The sequence below is a fragment of the Corylus avellana genome, chromosome 9 (assembly GCF_965113065.1).
Source record: "Corylus avellana chromosome 9, dhCorAvel1.hap1.2, whole genome shotgun sequence".
Classification (NCBI taxonomy): domain Eukaryota; kingdom Viridiplantae; phylum Streptophyta; class Magnoliopsida; order Fagales; family Betulaceae; genus Corylus; species Corylus avellana.
Genome location: NC_142498.1, coordinates 2,998,935 through 3,022,219, shown reverse-complemented (window position 1 = coordinate 3,022,219; position 23,285 = coordinate 2,998,935). Strand labels below are relative to the sequence as shown.

The following is a 23,285-nucleotide window of genomic DNA, read 5'->3' as shown; positions in this document are numbered from 1 at the left end:
ATGCACTCCATTGCTTACCCATACAATACAATAACCATAAACATCCCCTTTGCCCTACTATAATAACTATGGACTATATATCTTCTGAAGAAAAATATATTTTACCTCCTGAACTATCCACTCACTTACACTTTTAACCTCAATGTTTAAAAAGTGACACTTTACCCCTCCTCCCCAAACTTCCAAATTATTGCGATTCATCTATTTTGACCTTTTTTTTTTTTTTTTTTTTTTAAGTTGGAAAAAAAATATATTAAAAAAGTTTAAAATTTTGAAAAAATTAAAATTAAAATTAAGCCACCCCAACCGGCCACCCTTTTTTTTTAAAAAAAAAAAATTAATTTTTAATTTTTTTTTTAAAAAAAAAACTTGGTATGGGGCGTTTTGGGAAAAAAAAAAAATCAAAATGATCGAATTGCAACAATTTGAAAGTTTTAGGAGATTAAAGTGTCACTTCTTAAACATTAGGGTTAAAAGTGCAAATGAGTAAATAGTTCAGGAAGGTAAAGTGTATTTTCCCCTATCTTCTGGGATGAGAACAATGGAAGAGCAAACACACATTCAATTTCATAAATGGATTTGCTGTAATCTTTTCTCATTATTAAAGTAAGAACACAAAAATATTCTTCTAGTCCGTTTCTCAGAAGACTTTGTATGTGGAACCACAAAATTGAGTAACTGTTACATTAGTGAGATCAACTATAGAAAACAAGCAGATCATCATCGGCCAGAATGGGCATCCAGCCCGAGGGAATCATAGCTCAAGAGGGGAATATAATTTACAATGTGTATATCCATTTCATCGTTCTAAAGGTGTATTTACTACATTTTTTCCTGAAGGAGCCTCATCTTCCTTCTTAGACATGATCTCCAGTTTAAGAGCATGACGTGTAACATAAATCACCTGTTTTCTTAATCTAGCATTATCCGTGAAGATATCCGCCAGCATCTTCCTCAATTCATCATCTATTGTCCTTGTCTCATCATCAATGTCATGAATTTCATCGACTCCGGAAACAGTAGTTTCATTTTTTCCAGTTAAGAGTTGTGCCTGATCAATTTCCGGAAAATGTCTATATAAGGTATAGTTGATAAAGACATTAGAGACAAATTTTTTTAACTGATTAACATACGAGCATGCTGCAACAATCATCGCTATGAAGATTAGACACAATAATCCATACAAATAGAAGTTAAACTGAATGTTCACCTAAGAAGTCCTCAGTTTATATATAACAGCAAACTTGGTATTCGATATATCAAGTTCATGACTTTCATGGCACCTGTGAACAATTCAACACTAGTTCACCAGGTGAACAGCCATGCACTTGGGCTACTTCCCATGTCAGTTTACTGGGTTCAACCCCTTTGATAACTAAGTTCAAACTCAAGCTGTTCAAACACAAACCCGGTGAGGGAGAGAGAAAGAACTAACTCAAGATTTCAAGATTTCCATTACAAAAGACAAATCTCTAGACAAGTGATGAATATTGAGAAAAAATAAATAAATAAATAAAATGTGATAACAAAAAGACCGAAGAAACATAAAAGGTACCTCTGCAAGTAGGAGGCCAATACGGTCATCAGATGTTGTTAACAGATCTAAAGCGTCGGTGAATGATGAAGAATCCACAACCAAGTCATGTTCATCCCCTGTAGTTAAATTGATATGACACTCTTGAAGCCGATTGCGAAGAATATTGCATTCATTCAGCAGATTTTTCCTCGCAGTTTTTTCATGCTCTCTCATTTGTCTTTCATGTTGAATGAGTTTCTGGAAAAATAAATGAACAAAATAAACAACCAATGGTTCCATTGTAGTCTTTGATTCATCTTCATTCGCAGTTAAGATAGAAAAGCATTGTCATATTAATTCTAATTAGTCTTTTCAATAGACAAAAAGAAAAAAAAAAATAATGACTCGAATGAAAGGAAACTACATGAGGCAGAGTATTTTTGAAGACCTCCCTAGGAAGCATCAGAACCACAATGGGACGCAGGTAGTAAATACGACCATACAACAATTTCGACATTATTCAGGTATATGTACAAGTTTTTTGTTAAAAGTTTCCATGAACTTGTCAAGATATATCTTTTTTATTCAATGATGGAAGACATTGAGTTCAGCAGAATTCTATCCCATCATATCACTTAACATCTTAATTTGATGAAGATAAAAAATGATACAAGCTAACAATTAGGTCTTTGAGCTACCCCATATATAAATATTTATAACAAAGCTATGTTTATGTTATAGTCTCACTTTGGAGACTGATCATAGAATATACTAGCCCATCAAGGGCAAAATTATCAAATGGCACTCAACCGCTTCCTTTAACTCCAAGCCTAAGTAAGTTGGCACAACCACAAGGCCTCCTCTCACCCTCCACCACCACCACCTCTCAACCTCAATCTCACCATCACCTCTGCCAAGCATCTAAAGAAAGTGAATTGGAAGAACAGTGACTCAACCCTGTCCACCTCGGGCAGTACATCTTGCCATTCACCCTCCTCCTCCATGAGTTGGGTTTTGTTAGGTTTTTTTTTTTAATTTAATTTAAGTGGTAGCTCTATCCATCCATGTCATGACGGTATCAGACTGGATCCAAAATTCAAAAATATCTTCTTAAATTTCAGACATGTATCCAGCCGTATCCGTGTCCAATACGTATTGGACAGAGACACTACAGGGGTTCTGTATACATGCCTTATAGGTAGAAATAATATGTTACTGCATTAATAATGTCTTTTGCTTTGGCTAACTGCATATCCATTAAAGAAGCAGCCCTATGTAGAACGAACACACTTCATTTAAACAGAAACTTCATATGCAACATACATTCCAGCAGATCAAAAGACTACCTCGGCTTCAGACTTTTCCTTCTGCATTCGACTAAGCTCCTGCTTCAATTCTGTTTGGGAACTTCGGAGGGATTTGACCTCTTTAACAAGAACTTTGATATCTGCTTTCGATTTCGCTTCTAGCTCTTCGTATCGCTTCAACAAATTTTCAAGCTGCTCTTTACTAGCATCCAACTCCTGCAGCACCACATCTTTCTCTTGGACAGTATTTTCTTTTCTCAACTCTGTACGTGACTCTTCATCCTAGTATCATTCCGCATATCATCAATAAAATGATAATAATTAAGGAAAATATATAAATTCAAGAAGAGAATAGTACTAAGATATATAACCTGTTCCGACTTCAATTTCAATTCCATTTCCATCGCCTTTCGCCGAAGTTCCTCCATATCCCACTGCATTTGTGTATATCTTTCCCTCTCGATCAAAAGAGCTTGCTGCAGATTTTCTTTACTTTTCTGTTTGTTAGTTTCTACTTCAACTTCTAAATCCTTGACCTGAGCAGATTCAATCAGTTATGGTAATGGAATAGCATCCACATGTAATATTCAAACAATTACTGGGTCTATAAGCAGAGAAATTCCACACGGTAAATGATCCTTCGATTTTAGATCTTTGTTATGGACAGCAGGCATTATGTTCTTGCATAAAAATAAATACCACTAAAACTACAACGCAAAATCCAGGCTAATTAATTCATCAATTAACAATATAGCAAGGTGTAACTCAGTACTTACTCTCGTCATGCAAGCCACTCAAATGCATCTCTCTGTGTGGTGGGTGGGTATGAGTGAGGTATGAAATTCAATAGGTATTTTGGGATAAGAAAAACTTTCACACACCATAGAATGAATATAATAGGTGTAATGAGTTGTTTCTTGATGACTAAAACTGCTAATTGTAATGTAAACATTTTGCAATAGTGAAGAGTGATGGAGTAACTCCTGTCTTGGACAAGAGTTACTTTTCAATAAGTAACAGAAATTAATTTAAGAAACTTGAACAAAATTGACCCTACAACACCCTACCAATGAACGCAAACAATTGGGAAAACAAAGGTGTACCACTCCAAAAGCCTGTTTCAAACCTCAAAATGTCCCGAGTAATTATTTTTCAGAGGAAAATTTTAAAGTTAAAATGTATGAAGATTTATCTTTAATCAGTACGCTATAAGAACATTGATGTACAATTAAGCTAGAAATGAAAATGAAATTCATTTACCATTCAAGTAACCAGTAAGACCAAACAGTTGTGGATAGCATGATTGAGCATACCTTGGTTGCAAGGTAATCTTTCACAGCTATTTCTTGATTTAGTCTTGCTATAAGGTCCTCCATGTCTGTCTTTGCCGTGACTAATCTTCTCTGCATTGTGAATAGAACCCTGTTCAATTTATGGCGCTGATCTGATGGAAGAACTACTTGAGCATCTCCTGAAAACTGAAAGTCAGTGTTGCCAAGAATTTCCGTCATCCGTGAACCCTCAGCACCTCCAGGAAGGTCAAGCGATCCGTCACCAGATGAATTTGGAATCCCAGAGTTAGACATTTCACTACCTCTCAGAGAGCTTACATCGCTTCCAAAACTCTCATTTGATAGCTTGCGACCATGACCAGTTACCTTACCATGCTCTGGCCCTGAGAAAAGTTCCATCCCATTGCCAAGTAAAAATGAAGCTTTAGAAGCATTTGCATTATATTTATCCTTTCCCATAACATTGTTGAGATGCCTGTCATTCATTTTATGTCTAGGAAGGCCTTCCAACTCCTCCAGAATAGTCTGGCCCATAAACAGTCCCTCATCAATATCGGACATGCCATACTTCAGAAGCTTTTCTATCGGACTTGTCAAATCTTCATCCAATGTTAGATCCTCAAAACCGATTTCAGAATTGTCATCCCTTCCTAGCCTTGGTGTTCCAAGCTCAGACGTCTCATAAGCTGTATCACTACCATAATCCGTTGTGATTGATGAACTACCAGCAACAACAGGTAAACTTGAATGCGGTGGCAATTCAAATGAAGAAACTGTGCTATTGGAAGCAGGACTAGCTTCTTGCTGATTAACATCTTGGAATGCTGAAAGGCATTATGACATGGAAGTAGATGTTCAACTCTGGGTAATTCCAAGAGTAAAACAATTTTTTTTTTTTTTTTTTAAATTTATGCTGAAAGATATGAGATTTTAATTAAATATCCCCAAACCAGAATGTGTTTTGTCCGTAAACATATAAACATACATATAGCACAAAAATAAACATTTTCCTAAGTACACTTGAAGAGGTAGAAAGGTACATACAAAACCTAGCAGCAGCTTCTAGTTCAAGAAAGGATGCCACAGCAACGCTTCTTGATATATCAATGTCAGACAGTAGCTTTGTCACCCACTCCTCCAAAGAGCACCTTCGCTGCAACAAAGGTAAGTCTTTTAAGAACAAAGTCACTTCTGCGTAAACATGTGTGTGTGTGTGTGTGTGAAGATTGCAAATAAGGCTGTTTAATCTTACTCATCCAAATTGTTACTTTTGTGTTATTAGTAATTTCAGTGTTAAAACTTATTAAGTTGCAAGTCTAGGTTTAGGGTTGAAGTCGGTCTTTAAATGAGGTTCAAAAACTTGGTTGAAATTGAAGTACATAATGACAAATTCATGTGTCAAAACATAGTTTCTGGGTTGTAATGTTCAGGTTCGAGAAAAGGATTAAGTCGGTGTAAAAGTCAATCCAAGACATGAAAATTCGAGCTTATGAATGTTGTCCAGCAAAGACCTGGTTAGAGTAAAATGGCTAAATCTTTTAATTCCAAATATCAGATGAAAGCAATCTTGATGCGTAAGAAAGTTGATTCAAAGGGCTACAACTTTGTATTTCACGAAAATTTTCCAAATCTAATATTTACTAGGTCAAAATGGGTTATCAATAAAAATAGGAATAAATGTAAAATCTATTCCTGTTGTTGGCCTAAATTACAAAACGCTCATTGTGGTATCAAAATGAACTCAGAGGTCCTTGGGATATGCCAAAAAAACGATTTAGTCCCTGTAGTCAAATTCTGTTAAAAAATTTAACAGATTCCGTTAGTTGCCACGTCACCACCAATGAAATGGTGACACGCGTTACTCTTAATAAAAATATATAAATATATAAAAGTAAAAAAATAAAATAAAAAATAATTTTTGTTAAAAAAAAAAAAAAAAAAAACATCGTGTTCTCTTTTCCCCCATTTCATCATCAATCCTTTTCCCTAGACCCATTTTCTCATTTCCCCCAATTTTCTTCCCAAACACATATTCCCCGCCCCCCCAATTTCCCCCTGTGCAACGACAACCACCACCGTTGGCCTTTCCCACCGTGTGACGACCTGTTCTACCACACCGGAGACCCTCGCCGACCCAGTCTTCTTGTCTATTACGGTTTTTTCATTCTCAATTTTTTCATGGGTTCTCAAATTTTTCATGGGCTATTCTTTGTTTCAAATGGGTTGTTGGTATTTGCTTTGTGGAAAGGAAGCTCTCTATCATATTTGAATTAATTGCGGGTTTGCTGAAGAAGAAAAGAAGTCGGTTCAATTTCCTTAGCTCTTCTTATCCTCTCACCTTTGTTGAGGAAGAAAAGAAGTGGGTTTAATTCAGCCAAAAAGAGTGGGTTTAGCTCGTCGTCGGAGATGTGGTTGGCTCATCGTCAGCGGTGCTCGGCATCGTGGTCTTTGTTGTCGGCCATTGGTGAGGGGAGAGGGAAGAGAGATGAAATGGGGGAAGAGACAGAGATGAAAAGGGGGAGGAGAGAATGATGAAATGGGGGAAGAGAGAACACTATGTAGTTTTTTTTTTTTTTTTTTTTTTAAGAACAAAAATTATTTTTTAGTTTTTTAGTTTTTTTTTTTTTAATTTTATATTGAATATATTTGTATATTTTTATTAAGAGCAACACGTGTCACCATTTCATTGGTGGTGACGTGACAACTAACAGAATCTATTAAATTTTTTAACGGAATTTGACTACAGGGACTAAATCGTTTTTTTGGCATATCACAAGGACCTCTGAGTTCATTTTGAAACCACATGGAGCGTTTTGTAATTAAGACCAACCACAGGGACTGATTATGCATTTATCCCATAAAAATATGAAAATTTGGTACAAAGAACCTCGTTCGAACGAGATATAGAACATGATGTCTCAATTGAATCACGTTCAAACGAGACAATGAATTCTTTGAAACCCTAGATCTCATTTGAACGAGACAGCCATAGAGTGTTTTAAACCTAAATTGATTTGACCTAAAAACATTTGTTTTGTCCCAACCTATAAATACTTAATCACCTACGATTTTCAAAGAGAGTGAGAAGTAATTTTTCATTTTTCTTAGAGAGTTTTTTAAACACCATTGAGCCTAAATAGATTTTAATCCTCTTATTGATTTTCATCTGTCAAACCACAAAAAAGCCTACAACCACTAGAGTTATGGGTTGCAGCGGACAAGATTTGTTCGTGAAGGTGATTCTTGCAAAAGCCCAAAAGTTCTAGAACCACTGTGGTGGGAGGTGAATGGATTGTTTGTTGGGATTGCAAATTGAGTTGTGAGTTAAAAAGGTTTTGTAAGTAGATGAATTTGTAACATAATCTTCAAAGTGGATGCCTTCAGTGTTGGTTGACCCCCGAAGTGGTTTTATTGTTTTAGAATTCTTAAACAGATTTCTACTTCATTACAAAAACCTTTGTGGTATTTATATATGTGGTGTTTGGATCGAAAAATTATAATCTTTATAATCAGAAATCTGTGATAAAATTGATATTTTTTTGAATTGTTAAACTTGGGGTCTAAAACGTATTTTTCAAAAATATCAAAACTTGCAGTTAAATTCTTAGAACAAAATCCAAGCTCAAGTTCAAGTTCAAACATTGCTCACATGACCAAAACAAAAAGAATGTAGTTTCTAATTTCCACCATGTCAGAATTCTGGATTCAAAAAGCACGGACCATACTTTACATAAATCCTCAAGATAAAACTGATAAAGCCCAACAGACCTCTTTTTTTGGATAAATAATAAGTTTAAAAATACAAGAGGAAATAACATGTAGTACATCCTGGAAAGCAATGGCTAAACTACTGTTCCTGCTGTCTAAAAAGCTAGGATTTCTTCTAGTCGCGGTTATAAATTATAACCAAGCAAGGGGGCAATGAACCTTGCTCGCCACTCAGTGCTCTTAAATTAACATCCTAATCTGGATTTATATCACTCCATTATATCAACTTGCTATCTTCTAAATATCAATTTCAGATGCTCACACAGTTATTTATCAATTCTACTGTGCATCAAATAATGAAATGCTTCTAGCAATAATTACTGAAACAAAAAACAAACATCTGAAGAAGATGCAACCTTCACGTCTATAAATTGACAGCACAACTAATGCAAATATTAAGCAAAGAACACATTGGTACCTCCTCTAACAGCGCCCGGCTTTTCATCCGTAACAGTCCCTTCGGTGGAGCTAGCGGTAGGTTCTTCTTGGGAAATGCCCTTTTAAGCTGCAAAAGACAGCCAATAACAAGATAAGAACATCGTTAAATCAGTAATTATTAAAAATGAGAAACCAACAGGGATTTTTTCCATAAAAAGAATAACCAAGTTGTCACAGTCTGATTCAATTTCCTAAATGATATATATATCAAAATGAAATGGAAATGTACAGGCTTACCACAGAGTATAACTTCAAAAAATCATTAAACCTTCTTAATACGCCACGTGTTGTTGTAATCCCTTCTGGTGATTGTACACCAACATGAACCCTGTAAAACTGTCCCTAAGAATGTTAAAATCAAGCATGTAAAGTGATTAAAAAAAAAAAAAATTAAAAAAAAAATTTATTTATTTATTTTTTTTAAAAAAATGGAAGTACATCAAATTGACAAGTCAGCTTGAAATATAATCAATCTAAATACTGCCTCTCTGAAGTGTACTTTCCATATTTCAACCAACATGTCTACTTTTTATAGAATTCAGATAAAAGTCAAATTAGGGGAGCATCTGTTAATATGAAGCAGCAAGAATATAAAAAATATTTGAAAAAAGAAATCTTATCAAAATATGAAGCAGCAAGAATATAAGGACTAGCAACATTTGACCAATAAAATTGAACAGTGTCTTTGGCAAAGAGGAGATACAGTAAATAATTATTCAAAATTTCAAACCAAGCTGATAAAGAATGGACTTAATAAATACGCAATGTGAGTCGTGACACATTATTTATTTTTCTGGTGTATAATATATCAAGGTAAATATGTTTGACCTAAAATTGGAGAAGGAAAATCACAGTTCATGATAATTGACGATGCAAAATATCCAACAGATTCACCTTTGATTTATTTCAACACAAAAGTAACTTGCACCACGGGAATGAACATTGAAAGCCCAAGTCCACTAATTTTCATTAGTCTGTTTCATTCAATGGTTGGACTTTGGCAATTATAAGATATGTAAGTTTCTATAATAAAAACTTTGGCCAAGAATATGGAATGCCCATTTTCTAGTGGAAATTATGAAACAAATTATAAAATCATCAAATATCAAAGCCAATAGCCTTTGGGCCAAAAAAAACAGCATCTAACCCTTAGCATAGATAAACACTAAAGAGTAATTTAATTTGAGTACCACTATGGGATCTGAATCTCTCGATTTTGGACGGACAACCCAGGTAGGTATTGTGACACAATAACTCCATCCTGAGCGAGGATCATGTGGCCACACTGTGTCACGCCCTTTCTGCATGAAGAATATGAACTTTAGAACAACTGACAAAAAAAATAAAAAATATCTTGTAGAGGCCACAATAATTCAGCTAATATGGTTTTCACAGGTTCATAATCAATGAAACAATTACTCTTTTTTGAGGGGGTGAACTCAACCCACACTACATAAGTAGTTATACAACTTGTTCAGCAAAAGATGTTTTGCACTTTTGAATGAAGAGGCCTTTTCAGGAATATTGTAAGAATTGGACAGTGTAAGATGAAGAAACCTTTTCAATAAACTACATTTCTGTAACTCAAATTTTAGGGCGAGTTTCTATTTTGATCCTTGAACTTCATGATTTTTGATAATTTTAACCATAAACTTTGTGATTTAGTCCAGTGCAAATCTTCTGTTAATCCGCTTTCATTTTTGACTGACACATTGAGGAAGTGACAAGAAATGTGAGTTATGTTTGCTACCAAATATAGCTATATCTTGTCATGTAACGCGAGTTTTAAATGACGCTTTTCCTGTTTTTGAACATCACTGAGATAGGCTTTTCCCCGAACCATTGACCCTTGTTCAGGAGGGAGAAGTTGATTCATTCAATGGAGCAATATTTGTTTGATCTAGTAAGGGGGGTGTTAGAAATAAGAACGAGATGTAGCATGCTCAAAGAGAGAGGGAGCGAAAAAGAGAATTGCAGCTGTTTTATTGCAGGTAAGTGATGCACATGCCTACATCTTTGAAAGCTGAACATTTCAATGGAGCAATATTTGTTTGATCTAGTAAGGGGGGTGTTAGAAATAAGAACGAGATGTAGCATGCTCAAAGAGAGAGGGAGCGAAAAAGAGAATTGCAGTTGTTTTATTGCAGGTAAGTGATGCACATGCCTACATCTTTGAAAGCTGAACATTAACATCTTTGAAAGTCTTTTTATAAAGGTTTAATACAATATGTTGGGATACCTTCCTAATCCACAAGGCAAACCAATAGATTTGGATGCAACATTACTACATCAATTACTCATTCTTGTCACTACCATCCAATGTGGGACTTGGGCACTAACCAATCATGCTACTCATACATGAATATTTCAACAAATCTCCCAATTTACGCGTGTGTCTTCTACCACACTACGTCAAATTATAGTCTGGCTAGCATCCCCTTGAATGGAAGCCTTTTCTTAACAATCCAAGTGCGTTACCACCAAGAGTCCAATGCTTACTACAAGAGCTTTACTCAACAATGGGTGGAGATAACTTGGAAGTCACCTCCCTCTACTATAGGAGCCATCAACACCACTCAATACTGTTACCTCTAGTACTTGTGAAACCATTGACTTTGATATCACTTGTTAAAATCTTGTGTTTGTGAGGGTTAAATATTAATAACTTGGTAGTTAAAATTTTTTGGATTAAGGTGATGTTCCAATATGTCGTTTCAAGCTCACAGAAAAAGGCACCCCAATGAGTTGACTATCGATACTCAACTCTCACAAATGCAAAATCTCAACAAGAATTGGAATCGAGCTAACATAAGGTTTACATTGAAACACATTGTACAATTTTTGATAAGTTTTTCCAACATCAGAAGTTGAGTAATCAAAAAGAAACTCACCCTATAGTTTGAGGTGCAAAAATAGAGTTTATCTTTTTTCCCCCTTAAATTAGATAGGAGATGAAATGCATTCAAATGCATGTGCGCGCACACACACACAAATATGTCGATTTCACCTTAGTGGAACTAATGCAATATTTTTCTTATGATCTCAAAGATAATCTTAAGACAAGAACCTTCTTATTTGACGATATTACTTTCAGCTTAGTGAAACTATTGAAATATTTTTCTTATGATCTCAAATATAATCTTAAGACAAGAGCCTTTCCATCATTAAAATCATTTCGTAAGAGATAGAAGATGCAATATAAAGTGGCGAAGTTATACAAGGAGTAAAATCTACACAGAGAAATGAGAACATTATCACATTGTAGATATCAGATTAGATGATTATGTAGGCTTGACCGCCATGGGGCCAGCCCAAAGCGAGCCAAGGAAACCGAGGGGCATTAGCCCCATGGAAGCAAAGCCATAGCCCAAGCAGCCCCATCAACTTGCCCATGCGTAGCACTGGGTGATATTAACACCATCTGCGTGCACAGGCGTGTCGCCAATGAAACCACCAAGCATGTAGGCTCGACCGCCATGGGGCCAACCCAAAGCGAGCCAAGGAAACCGAGGGGGTTGTAGTGAAGCTTCATTAACATTCACATAACATATAACCTTAACAAAGGTATCCACCTCCTAGTCCACTAATACAATCCAGCCAAAAAGGAAATCAAGAGCACTAAGATAGCATCTCTTCCCAAGTAAGATCCCAACATGACAACCCATTTCCTAACAAAGGTACCCAACTCCTAGTCCAATAAGAAACCCACATAGGTATCAACTGACTTAACGAAGATCCAGAGATTCTATTAACAGATGAATTCCAATGATCCCTTTTCCCATCCTTAACCACCTCAAAGTGCATCAAAATAAGCACCATGACAGTCCAAACGTCCTTCTTTTACATGTGAAGACCTAAAGCTAGTCATCACTTACTTTCGGCACAATGCGAGTGCAATATAATTCCACTACAAAGACAACAGAGAACTTATAAAACTTAACTCCTATAGGCCGACCAATAAGATACTATGCACAAGTTAGAATTTGAGCTTAATTCGGAGGAGGTCCAATCCTAAACTCAGTGTTTAAGCCTAATATGACGATGGCTAGTGCCCATTCACACATATGTATCAACATGGAAATTGCACCGAACAGTCGCTCCAAATTAGAAATTAATGATCTTGATGAGCTCAGATTACGAAATTCAATAGAAACAAGTAACCGATGAGCTCAAGATTTAAATTTTGTAGTGGATGATCTCGAAATTCAAACTCATAGAAAGCCAACAAAAAAAAAAAAAATCAAACTCATTTGAAGGTCCACAGTTCCTCGATTCCGCAATAATTTCCAGGAATATGATAAAACATAAAAGGAAAGCAAAGAATATACCCATTTTTTCGGAGGAGGACTCCAATCCATCCCCAGAGGCAAAGGCGAAGTCCCATCGTGCCTGTGCTTCGGAGGACTCCGACTCTGCATCCTCCAATCGCTCTCGCTCTCTCTACAATTCTCTTTTCTCTCTCTAAGAATTGAGCTTGATCTTTCTAGAATTTTCTCTCAAAGCATCAAAATCTGATCATTACTATCACTCTCTCTCAAGAATTAGGAGAGAGCAAGCTAGGGTTTTGGTGATCGGATCGAAAGCGGCAGAGACATGTGGCGTCCGTACAGTCTCATTCTTTGCGCTGTTGAGTGCAATTCGACGGCGCACGTTGACCGGGGAGTGGTCGAGTTGGGCGGTTACGTGGCTTAGCGCACCGAGCCGTGAGTGCAGCTTTGTCTCCTGATTCTTTTCTGTCTCTTTTCTTCGGGTTGGGTCTAATCTAAAGGAACAAAAAAACAAAGAAGAAAAAGGAGAAAAAAATAAAATAAAATAAAAAAATCTCACCTAACTGTCTTCTTTTGCAAATTTGCCTTGAGCTTAACGGCAACGCTGGAAGCGGAGAGTGAAAGGCCAATTAACAGTTGCCGCTGATGAAAAAAAAAAAAAACAATTTTTTATTTTTATTTTTTAAAAAAAATATTGGCTTCCTTTACTAAATTGAGAGGAGTGCTACACATCCCAAATTTTCTTCCTAAAAGTTGGTTTCTAAATGATGTGTTATCATCTCATGAGATTTATTATTTTGGGAAGTGTATCTCCAGCTCATAGGATGGTGACACATCATTTGTGAACTAACTTTTGGAAATAAAATTTGGGATGTTTAGCATTTCCCTTAAATTGATATTGGTGTAAACTGAGTAATTCTAGAAGTTTTTCTTGTATCTCTTTTAAATCCCTCCAAAAATGATGTGGCTATTAAAATTATCATCTGATCAAAATCTAATCATGATCAATCGCAAGCCCAATGGTGATTTTAAATGCTACATCATTTTTGTAGAGACTCAAGAAGGACACAAGAGGAACTTGTAGCATTACTCGTGTAAACTACATGTAATTTTTATATATATTTTAAAAAACACTAATAAAAATAATTTATTTTAATTAAATTATTATATATATATATATATATTGGTGAAAGCTATAAAGATTTGCAGCACTCCTCCCTTTCATCTTTTTTTCTAAATTAACTATTAAAATTATAGGATCCATAGGCATAGCAATAAAAACTATAAAGATTCCTGTAGTTTTTTTAATAGTTCATATTTAAATTTAAGGAAATATTAGGTGTTTTTTTAGTATTCTTCTGGTATTCTTCCAATTGTGATGTGACTTTTAAAATTATCGTTGAATTTGAGATTATTATTATTGACTTTTAATCTATTGGTAATTTTAAAAGCTACATCATAATTGGAAGGACACCAAAAAAACACTAGAAGAACACACCTAACATTTCCCTACTATGTATTTCTCATAAAAAATTGGAAATCAAATCTAAGAAAAAGATCATAAAAGACTTATTGTAGTAGTTCATATTTAATTTCACTCTATCTTTCTAATAAAAAAAAAACTGGAAATTAAATCTAAGAAAAACTCATAAAATATTTATTGCAGTAGTTCATATTTAATTTCACACTATCTTTCTCATAAATAACTCAAAAGTCAAATCTAAGAAAAAATCATAAAAGATTTATTGTTGTGTTTTTTTACAGAGACACACATCTTTATTAGACTATCTGTTTGATTATGTGATTTCCCAAGTTTAAACAAACTCGCAAAAAGTTGAAAAAAAAAAAAAAAAGTTACATTTTTAAATTACAAGTAAAGAGTGTAATAAAAAAAATGTTATATATTAAATATATAAAAGAATGCAGATGGAGATATTATCCGCATCCGCATTCGCTAAAACTGTTATCACATATGTGGATAGCGGATAATAGATAAATGCGAATAATGAATGCAGAAGGTTATTATCCGCCTACAAATTAAAACCATACATTTTGAAATAATCGCTAATAGGGTTGTTCAAATGGGGCGGTTATAACCGCCAACCTCTTTGGTAAGCAATAAGCGGTTAGCAATTTTTGGGTAGTGAAAAGCGATTAATAACTGCTAACTGCCTACCCTTATATATATATATATATATAACGGAGTTTGGCCGTGTATGACTATGTATGTGAAATATAATGTGGTATGTGATGCTTTGGGACAAGCCTAATTCAAAAATGCCCAAAAAATACATGTTCTTTTCATCTTTTTGGAAATATTTTGGCCCAAAATGTTTAAAATAAGCTCAAAAAATAGACCCAATGATGGCCCAAAACACTTAAAAGGCCCATATAAAAAAAAAAAAAGAGATTATAAAACCACTGGTTATTAGTTTGAATAACCGGTGGTTAGCGGTTATTAAAAATTGATAACCGCCCAAAGAGGTTGCGGTTAGCAGTTATAGCCAATAACTACTAACCGTAACCTCTTGTGTAGCCCTAATCGCTAAATCAAATGACATTTTAAGTTAAAATAAATTTTCAGAAAACTTTATCGGAGTTAAATTGGCCCGTTTATGTTTGCGTTAAATCCGATGATGGTGACGAAAAAAGGTCCACAGGAATTAGAAGTCTGGGCTCAGTCGAAATCTTGTACATGGGTTTATAGGCCAGCGGTCAGTGAAGAGATCTTTTCCTCACTGCTGTATGCCTGTATATATGGTTTGAAGAAAGATCACATGCTCGTCTCACATTCAGCGTGTACTATAAAAATAGGAGAATAATTATTAACTTTTAATTATTCAAATTAGCAGTTTGAAACAAGTTAAAGAAAAATAAACAAAAACACTGGGTCAGTGGATTGTAGCCAATCTACTAAACCCACTAGCTCCGCCCAAGCCCAAGAGTTTTTGGAGGGACTTATGTTACAAGTTTTTTTTGTATTACTTTAAGAATGATATGGCTCTTAAAATTACTATGCTCAGAATTAATCGCCGCCGCCACCGAACCAACTGCACAACGACAAACCCAATTCAGAAATCATAATCAAGGGCAAAAAGAAAGAGCCAGAAAACTCAGAGAGAGAGAGAGGTGTGGTCCAAAAACTCTTGGTCCAGCTAACAGCAGTTCAAACAAACAGCAGTTTAACTAATTGTATTAATTAGTTAAGTTTGTTTATTCAGTTAGTTTATTCGTTTAGTTCAGTTAGTTTGTTAAGTAGCAAACTGTATTAACAAGACTGTTCTTGATCAATTTTTTTATTAAGAATGATTCAGGATTTCTCCCATATTTCATCTTCTTTCTCTGGAATTTGATCCACCACCACCCAACCAACTACACAACCACCAGTCCGATTTAGAAATCAAATTCCAAGGGCAAAAAGAACGGTGCCGATGTGGTCTAGCTTGGGCGGTGCCACTAGAAAATCTGAAGAGAGGTGCATGAGTTTTGTTTTTAGTAGATTGGGTATGATAAAGTGTTTTTGTTTATTTTTCTTTACTTGTTTCAATTTGACTCGTTAATCTCTTATTGGAGGACACAAAATATTGGGTTTGTACGTACCACAATCATGTTAAAGTTCTTCTCTAAAAATAGTTGTTACATTGCATTGATCAGAATATTAATTGATTAAATACAATATAATCAAATTTTTGAGATTAAGATCTTCAAGTACTTTCCCAGTGAAATTCTTGTAAATATTAATTATTGTTTTTAAATGAAGGGTTAAATACCATTTTGACATATGACGTAATACCATCTTTAAATGTTATTAATAAGATTAGATTATTAATTCCAACACCTGATTTCTCGCCCACTTTCTCCCAAAATAGTGAAATAGAGAGAATCCATGGTGTGACATTATTTTTAAAATTTAAATGATGTGACAATATGTGCATTGTGCATCATCAAATCTGTGATAAAAAAGAAATAAGATAAACTTTTAAAATTACTCAAAAAAAAAAAAAAAAAAAAATTGTTCACGAGGAGTCACTGTTTTACCAGACAAAGACAACACATTTCCCGACAACATATTTCCCTTCCACAGCACTCTTGCCGGTCGTTACCACCACAGGGCACTGACACACATGCCTTGGTTAGGGAAGAAGTGTTTGGAAGTGACCACTGACCTCTAGCTATATATGAAAGAATCGATATGTTTTTTGTATTTTCATGACAAGTGTACAGCAATCTAATTCTATTTTGAAACAAACTGTCCTGTAATCTCAACATTAATTAATTATAAATGCAACAAATTCTTCAAGTGAAGTTACAATAAAAAGAAAATAATTACTTTTATTTATATTGTCTTTAATATGGCATTAGCGTAATGATATTTAATTTGAATTCTAACTTTGCATTTAAACATTTTACTTGTTGGGCCTCATTTGTTGAGACGGAGTTTCAAAGCCCACGTGTAAAGTAATGATTTAATATGATATAATAACAAACTATTATAAAGCAAATTGTGCATATATAAACCTTACGAAAATATGCTAGAATAGCCCTGGGATGTGGTTATTGATTCCACCAGTATGGGAGTTGGGATCATAGTGAGAGATTACAGGGGTCAAGTTAGTACTGCTAAGAGCCAGACTCTTTATGTTTTTCAAGAACTTGTTATGGCGGAAGTGACAGCTACTTTATGTGTTGCGGAGTTTAGTCGGGATTTGGACTTGTCTAGCTAGCTAGCATTGCTTTGGAGGGTGATTCTCTGGAGGTTGTCAATGCTCTTACAAAAAAAGTCAGAGGTGGAGGAGATACGGACAAATTGTGGAGGACATTCAATAGGTTCTAAAGTACCTCCATTCTTGCCAGATCCATTATGCCAAAAGGGAAGCCAACTTTGCTGCACATGGGCTAGCAAACTTTGGGATTAAACAAATCATAGATAAGGTTTGGATCGAAGAAATTCTTTGTTGTACCCGTGATGTAGTAATTTTAGAGCAATCTGCTCTTGTTGTTTAGAGCTTTCATGTTCTGAATGTTCTTATCATGATTGAATGAAGAAGGATATTATTTTCAAAAACAAAAAAAGAATTTCTATTATTCTTTTTTGTTGACAAGTGTCCCTTTAATGTTCTGAATTTCTAAATTGTTGACAAGTGTCCCTTTAATGTTTTAGGCTGCTCAAAAATTTTGACAAGAAAATTGGATTATATAATCTTTTATTTTTGGCTAAGTATTTATGAAGAATAAATGTTTGCTTAAAATAGTATTCTATTATTCTTCAATTATATTTACAAATACACAAATTGGGTTACATAACCTTTTATTTTTTTCTGCTAAATATTTATGAAGAACAAAAGTATACTTAAAATAGTATTCCAAAAGTTTAAAATTGTGAAGTGTCATAAAAAATAAAAAATAAAAAATAAACTAAAGTTGTCAAAGAAAACGTCTTACTTAAAAAACAAACCACTTCGATAGAGGATTGTTGTTAGGCGGTTAGCACAGTTAGAAATTATCCAAACCAATAATCGGTGGTTTTATAACTGTTTTTTATTTTATTTTATTTTATTATATGGCCTTTTGAGCTTTTTGAGGTGTTTCGAGCATTTTTTTGCCTATTTTTTGGGCTTATTTTAAATTTTTTTGGTAAAAGTGTTTCGAAATGTAATGAATATGAAGAAACTCTATCACTAACTTATATTTAAAACAACACCGTTTTGGTGATAATTGGTTTTAATGTTATATTTTTAATATAAAATATAAAATATATATTTATATTATTATATATAAGGGTAGGCTTTTTCCTCATTTAAAACCGTTAACCACCCTACCCTAGGCGGTTAGCGATTTTTTATAACCGCCTATCAAAGTGGTTATGCGGTTATATAGTTAGCTGTGGCTGGGTAGTTATAACCGCCCCATTTGTACACCCTTAGCTCAATTCAAAATGGTTTGTCTTATATATATAAAAGGTTTTTTTTTAAAGATATTATTTTTTTGTACCAAGATATGAGATGAAAAAATCGGAAAGTGTAAATCAAATCATAGAAGTAGGAACAGATTTTTATTTTTTATAATTTGATCATTGTATAATTGGCTTTAGAAAAGTTTTGTGTTTTAAACCTATTTGTAATGTCTTTTTAGACGGAAATTTTTGTCACCTTTTAAGTTTTACCTTCAGTTTGGCTGCTTAGAAAATTTCAGCGTACTTACGATGAGGATAATTAATTAATTCTCATTTTTATCCTTCTAGAGTAATCCTATAAGTCTTCTTAGAGTTATCCCAAATGTAATGTAGCTTTTAAAATTATCATTAAATTTGAAATGTGATTTAATGACTTTTAATCTATTAATAATTTTAAAAACCACATTACATTTACGATAATTCTAAGAAAACTTATAACATTACTCTTCCTTCTATGAATAGGTGGTGTTACTAAATATGATTCAACCAACTAGTGTCATATATATATATATATATATATATAGACATCAACCAACCAAAACGGCTGCAGTACTTTTATAGTTGGAATTGATGATATAAAGAGTACTATTTAGTTAAATGTTTGTAATCCAAATGCGAGTTGCATTCTGATTACCACCTACTTACATATTTAACTTATAGACGTTAAGCAGAACTAAAATTGTTTCGAATATGTTATAATAAATGAAACTTAAGAATATTGAAGGTGAAAAGGTATTTAGGAAGAAAAAAATGGAAAAATATACTTTAACTTATTGAATTATTACTTATTTTTGTAATTATGCCTCAAAACTTTAAAAAGTGACACTACGGCCTCCCATGCTATCATTGTATGTTAAATGAGATACTTTTACATTTTTTTTTTTCCAAAATACCCTTAAATTTACTAAAAAATAACCATTTGAAAAAGTTAAAATTATTTAAAAAATTAAACAAAAAGAAAAAAACTAAAAAACCAAAAAGGGGTGGCCCTTTTCATATTAGCCCCTCAATTTTTTTTTTTTCAAGTGGGTATTTAATATATTTTTTAAATTTTATCTATTAATAACATCAAAGGTATTTTGTAGATAAAATGCAAAAGTATCTAATTTGACATGTAATGGTAGTATGTGGGGTTTTAATGTCAATTTTTAAAATTAAGAGGAGTAAGTGCAAATGGGATGATATTTTAGGGGGTTAAAACGTATTTTTTCCAAAGAAAAAAAAATATAACAAATAAGAAAGAGAAGAAACTTTGATACTGAAATATGATTTTAACTCTAATGTGAAAGAATTTGTTTGGGTTTGCGATTTCAAAAGTGCCATTTAAAAATTACGATTTTAAAATGTGACGTAATTTTTAAAAGCACAGCTAAGCGTTTTGCAAAATAGCAGTTTGACCTTTAAAATCGAATTTTAGCATTTAAAATTGTGTGTTTTCAAAAAAGAATCTCTTTATCTAGGATTTAAAAATACGAATTTTTTACTTTTTTAAATTGCAATTTTTCAAATTGCACTTTTTATATATGAAATCATAATTTCAAACACACCCTTAAGCCTACAAGCTCGGCTTGTATAGAGCTTAAGCAAACTAACTTTTTGCCCCCAAAAAAAAAAAAAAGTCTAATTATTACATAAGATCAAACTCAAGAATAAAATAAAGATTATGCAAAAAATTATCTAGTAAAATCCGGTAATAAAATCACGGCTAAAACAAGACAAGAAAGTATTTCCTAAATTGACCAAAAAAAAAAAACTTAAAATAACGATTTGAAGGAAAAACAATGGATTTTGGGCCGTTGGGTGACCACGATCACTCCAAAAAGAGTATTTTCGAATTATGGTCATACATGAGATTCTAAGGTCCATTTTAAAAATTACGTTTTAGAAATCGTTACATTTTAAAATCGAAAAGGCGTTTGGTAAAATATGTTTAAAATTATTTTTTTATTAAATATTTGTTATGAGAAATCGTAATTTTGGTTTAAATTTGCGTTTTTTTTCAAATAAGCACTTATTAACTTGCTTATATAAATCGCAGCTTTTTTTTTTTTTTTTTTTTTTAATTCCTATTTTAAATTAAGTGTTTTTTAAATCGTAATGTCAAACACCTTAAGTTTTGTGATATCTTTTAAAAACACATATTATTATTGCGAAATCGCAATTCCAAACACACCATAATATTAATATATAGCAAAAGTTTATTGTTGTATCGCCACTATTATGTAAGATAGTAGCGTTTTTTTTTATTCTCCGCTCATCTTTTCTGTTAAAATATTTTGGTTTCATTAATTGAAAATCTAAGGGATAATTTCACTTTATACCCTTGAACTTTCAATTGCAGTCAATTTGAACCCTTCGGTCAGATTTAGCCGTTAACTTCTAACGAAAATACCTAAAAAGACCAAAATATCCTTGATTTTTGTTTTTATTTATTTTTTTTTAATTTGAAATTAAGGGTAAATTTAGAATTTTATAAAAAATTCAGGAGTATAAACGTCACTATCTCACTTTTAACGTTTAAAATCTGACAAACGAGTTCAAATTGAGAAGTTTTAAAGTTTAAGAAAGACTTATTAAATAGCGTAATACTTCAAAGATAAAAAATGAAGTTACCCCAAAATTTAACACCTTTGCAAGTGCGGCGCGTGTCTCGTGCATCAATTATATGTACCAAAAAGAGGTTAAATTACATGGCCAAATGTTGACGTACGCAACATGCTGGCTACTACTTGTAGACATTGAGTGACAATGGCCACGTACGCTGACCCCTCTTTGGGCAATGCAGTCTCCATTATTTCCTTCACCAAACTAAAGTACCATAATCCACTTTGTGTATCACGGCCGGCCAGTTCATGTTTGTGATGATTTAACCAATGCCTAAAATGTTTGGGATCAAGAAGATTGAATCTTTGTGTTAGAATATTAATCAATTAAAATTAACAATTTTGAGATAAATAATAATTTAACACGAAGTACGAGTAAACGTTTGAAATTCAATTAAATTTATTACGTGTTGAATCTTTGTGTTAGAATATTAATTAATTAAAATCAACCATTTCTTATCAACTTATTGGACTCATTTGGGTTTGTGATTTGAAAACGTGATTTTAAAATGCGTGTTTGACAAAATTGCGGTTTGGCCTTTAAAATCGCAGTTTAACCTTTAAAATGATGAGTTTTCAAAAAAACACATTATTACTTGCGATTTGAAAATGTAATCCCAAACAATTTATTTTTCGTAATTTGATTTAAAATCGTATTTTTTGTCTATGAAATCACAATGCTAAACGTATCCTTAAGCTTTGAATATAAGTGATGATTTAACATAGAAATCAACAAATTATATAGGTGAATCATATGCTCGGCATGCGCTTGAAGGAAATCAAACATAGGCAGGCTTTGCTTATGCCCCAAGAAAGTGCAGCATTTATCACCAACCATTTCTTGAACTTACCTGATTTTCCCAGTGGGCACGCTATGATCTCTGTGAGCAGATCATTAAAAAAACTATTTTCTTGTGGATTTCCTGATCGAGCTGCTACAACACAGAGAGAGAGAGAGAGAAAGCAAGTTAGCTGATGATCATATGATAAGAGCAAATTAATTAAATGATAATTTAATTGATTGAATGACAGATTGAATAACTAACAGATAGCTAAAAAATACAGCAATTTTCCTACATGGAGGTTCTCAATCATTTCTGCAGATATCTTGAAGCCATGAAAATTTTGAGAAAACCTGCACTAATTAATAGGAAAATTATAAGTTAAAAACATAAACATAAAAGAATTAAAAAAAAAAATTGACTTTTAATTACTAGTGGCAAGCCTCTTACCAATAACCATATATAGGCAGATCAGTGGTTCAAAGGGACAAAAGATTAATTAATATTATACATATAAATATATAGAGTAATTAATTAACTACAGATCCTATCAGCAATTTTCCACAGCTTTCTTGAATTGTGTGTGTCATTTTTTTTGCATGGGATCATCACTTTCCTCTGAAGAAGCTCCCCAAACACAGTTCAAGAAAGCTGTGGAAAATTGATGAGAGGACCCTCTAAACCCCTCCCCATGCAGATCGAATAATTGATCATCATTTCAACAGTACCATTTCCTACAAATTCTGAGAGAGAAAAGAGAAAGAGAAAGGGAGAGGAAAGGGATGCATTATGATCGATGAAGGATGATGGAGAGATAAAAGTAGGTATATTAATTTTTTGTTCGAGGAGAAAAAGGGTATATGTAAAAAGCTAGGCTGCTTTACAGTGATGTCAAATACATTTCCATGGCAGTGGTACTACTCCTCACCACACAGCTACAAAACAGTTTGGGCCCTATAAATGTGCCCTTGTTTGCATGGTATCTTTATATTTCTATTGACTTTTATTTCACCCATCAATTATTAAAAATCATTTTTAATTTCAATAACACTCACGAGGAAGTTAATTAATTAATTCGCACAAGCTAGGGAAATCATACTACTGCATGCACACATGTTTTACACAACGTTGTCTCATGTCATATATGTCTAATTGTCTCTTCTTCTTCGAAATTAAGTCATTCATTGTTCTAAAAATTAAATAAAAAATTAATTTAATTATTTAATTAATACTTTAACAATATAAAACCTTTACAAAAGATCTACTTACGAGATATGTTTAATGCTGATATATTTTTCTTTTGTTTTTTCTATGTTATACAGGAAAGGACTTGTTAGAAGTGAGTCGGATCAAAATGA

General features: G+C 33.4%; 1 protein-coding gene and 1 long non-coding RNA gene across 3 annotated transcripts; both read right to left on the bottom strand.

Moving 5' to 3' along the window:
* Positions 1 to 564: 564 nt before the first annotated feature.
* LOC132189823 (Phox (PX) domain-containing protein) lies at positions 565 to 13,103 on the bottom strand. 2 transcript variants are annotated; one of them, XM_059604626.2, is made up of 10 exons: positions 12,650 to 13,103; positions 9,512 to 9,622; positions 8,559 to 8,657; positions 8,302 to 8,388; positions 5,160 to 5,268; positions 4,137 to 4,939; positions 3,195 to 3,359; positions 2,863 to 3,105; positions 1,556 to 1,774; positions 565 to 1,051 (listed from the first exon to the last, which is right to left on the bottom strand). In XM_059604626.2, exons 1-10 carry the CDS (start codon positions 12,737 to 12,739, stop codon positions 800 to 802), a joined length of 2,178 nt encoding a protein of 725 aa, XP_059460609.2. In that variant the 5' UTR covers positions 12,740 to 13,103; the 3' UTR covers positions 565 to 799. The 2 variants fall into 2 exon arrangements, with proteins under 2 accessions (XP_059460609.2, XP_059460610.2); XM_059604627.2 differs by lacking the exon at positions 12,650 to 13,103 and having other exon boundaries at positions 8,559 to 8,649; positions 9,512 to 9,574.
* Positions 13,104 to 21,199: 8,096 nt separating this feature from the next.
* Positions 21,200 to 22,585, bottom strand: LOC132189032 (uncharacterized). Its single transcript, XR_009441001.2, has 4 exons — positions 22,378 to 22,585; positions 22,223 to 22,280; positions 21,997 to 22,077; positions 21,200 to 21,419 (listed from the first exon to the last, which is right to left on the bottom strand). It is a non-coding gene; the product is annotated as an uncharacterized LOC132189032 (long non-coding RNA).
* Positions 22,586 to 23,285: the final 700 nt, after the last annotated feature.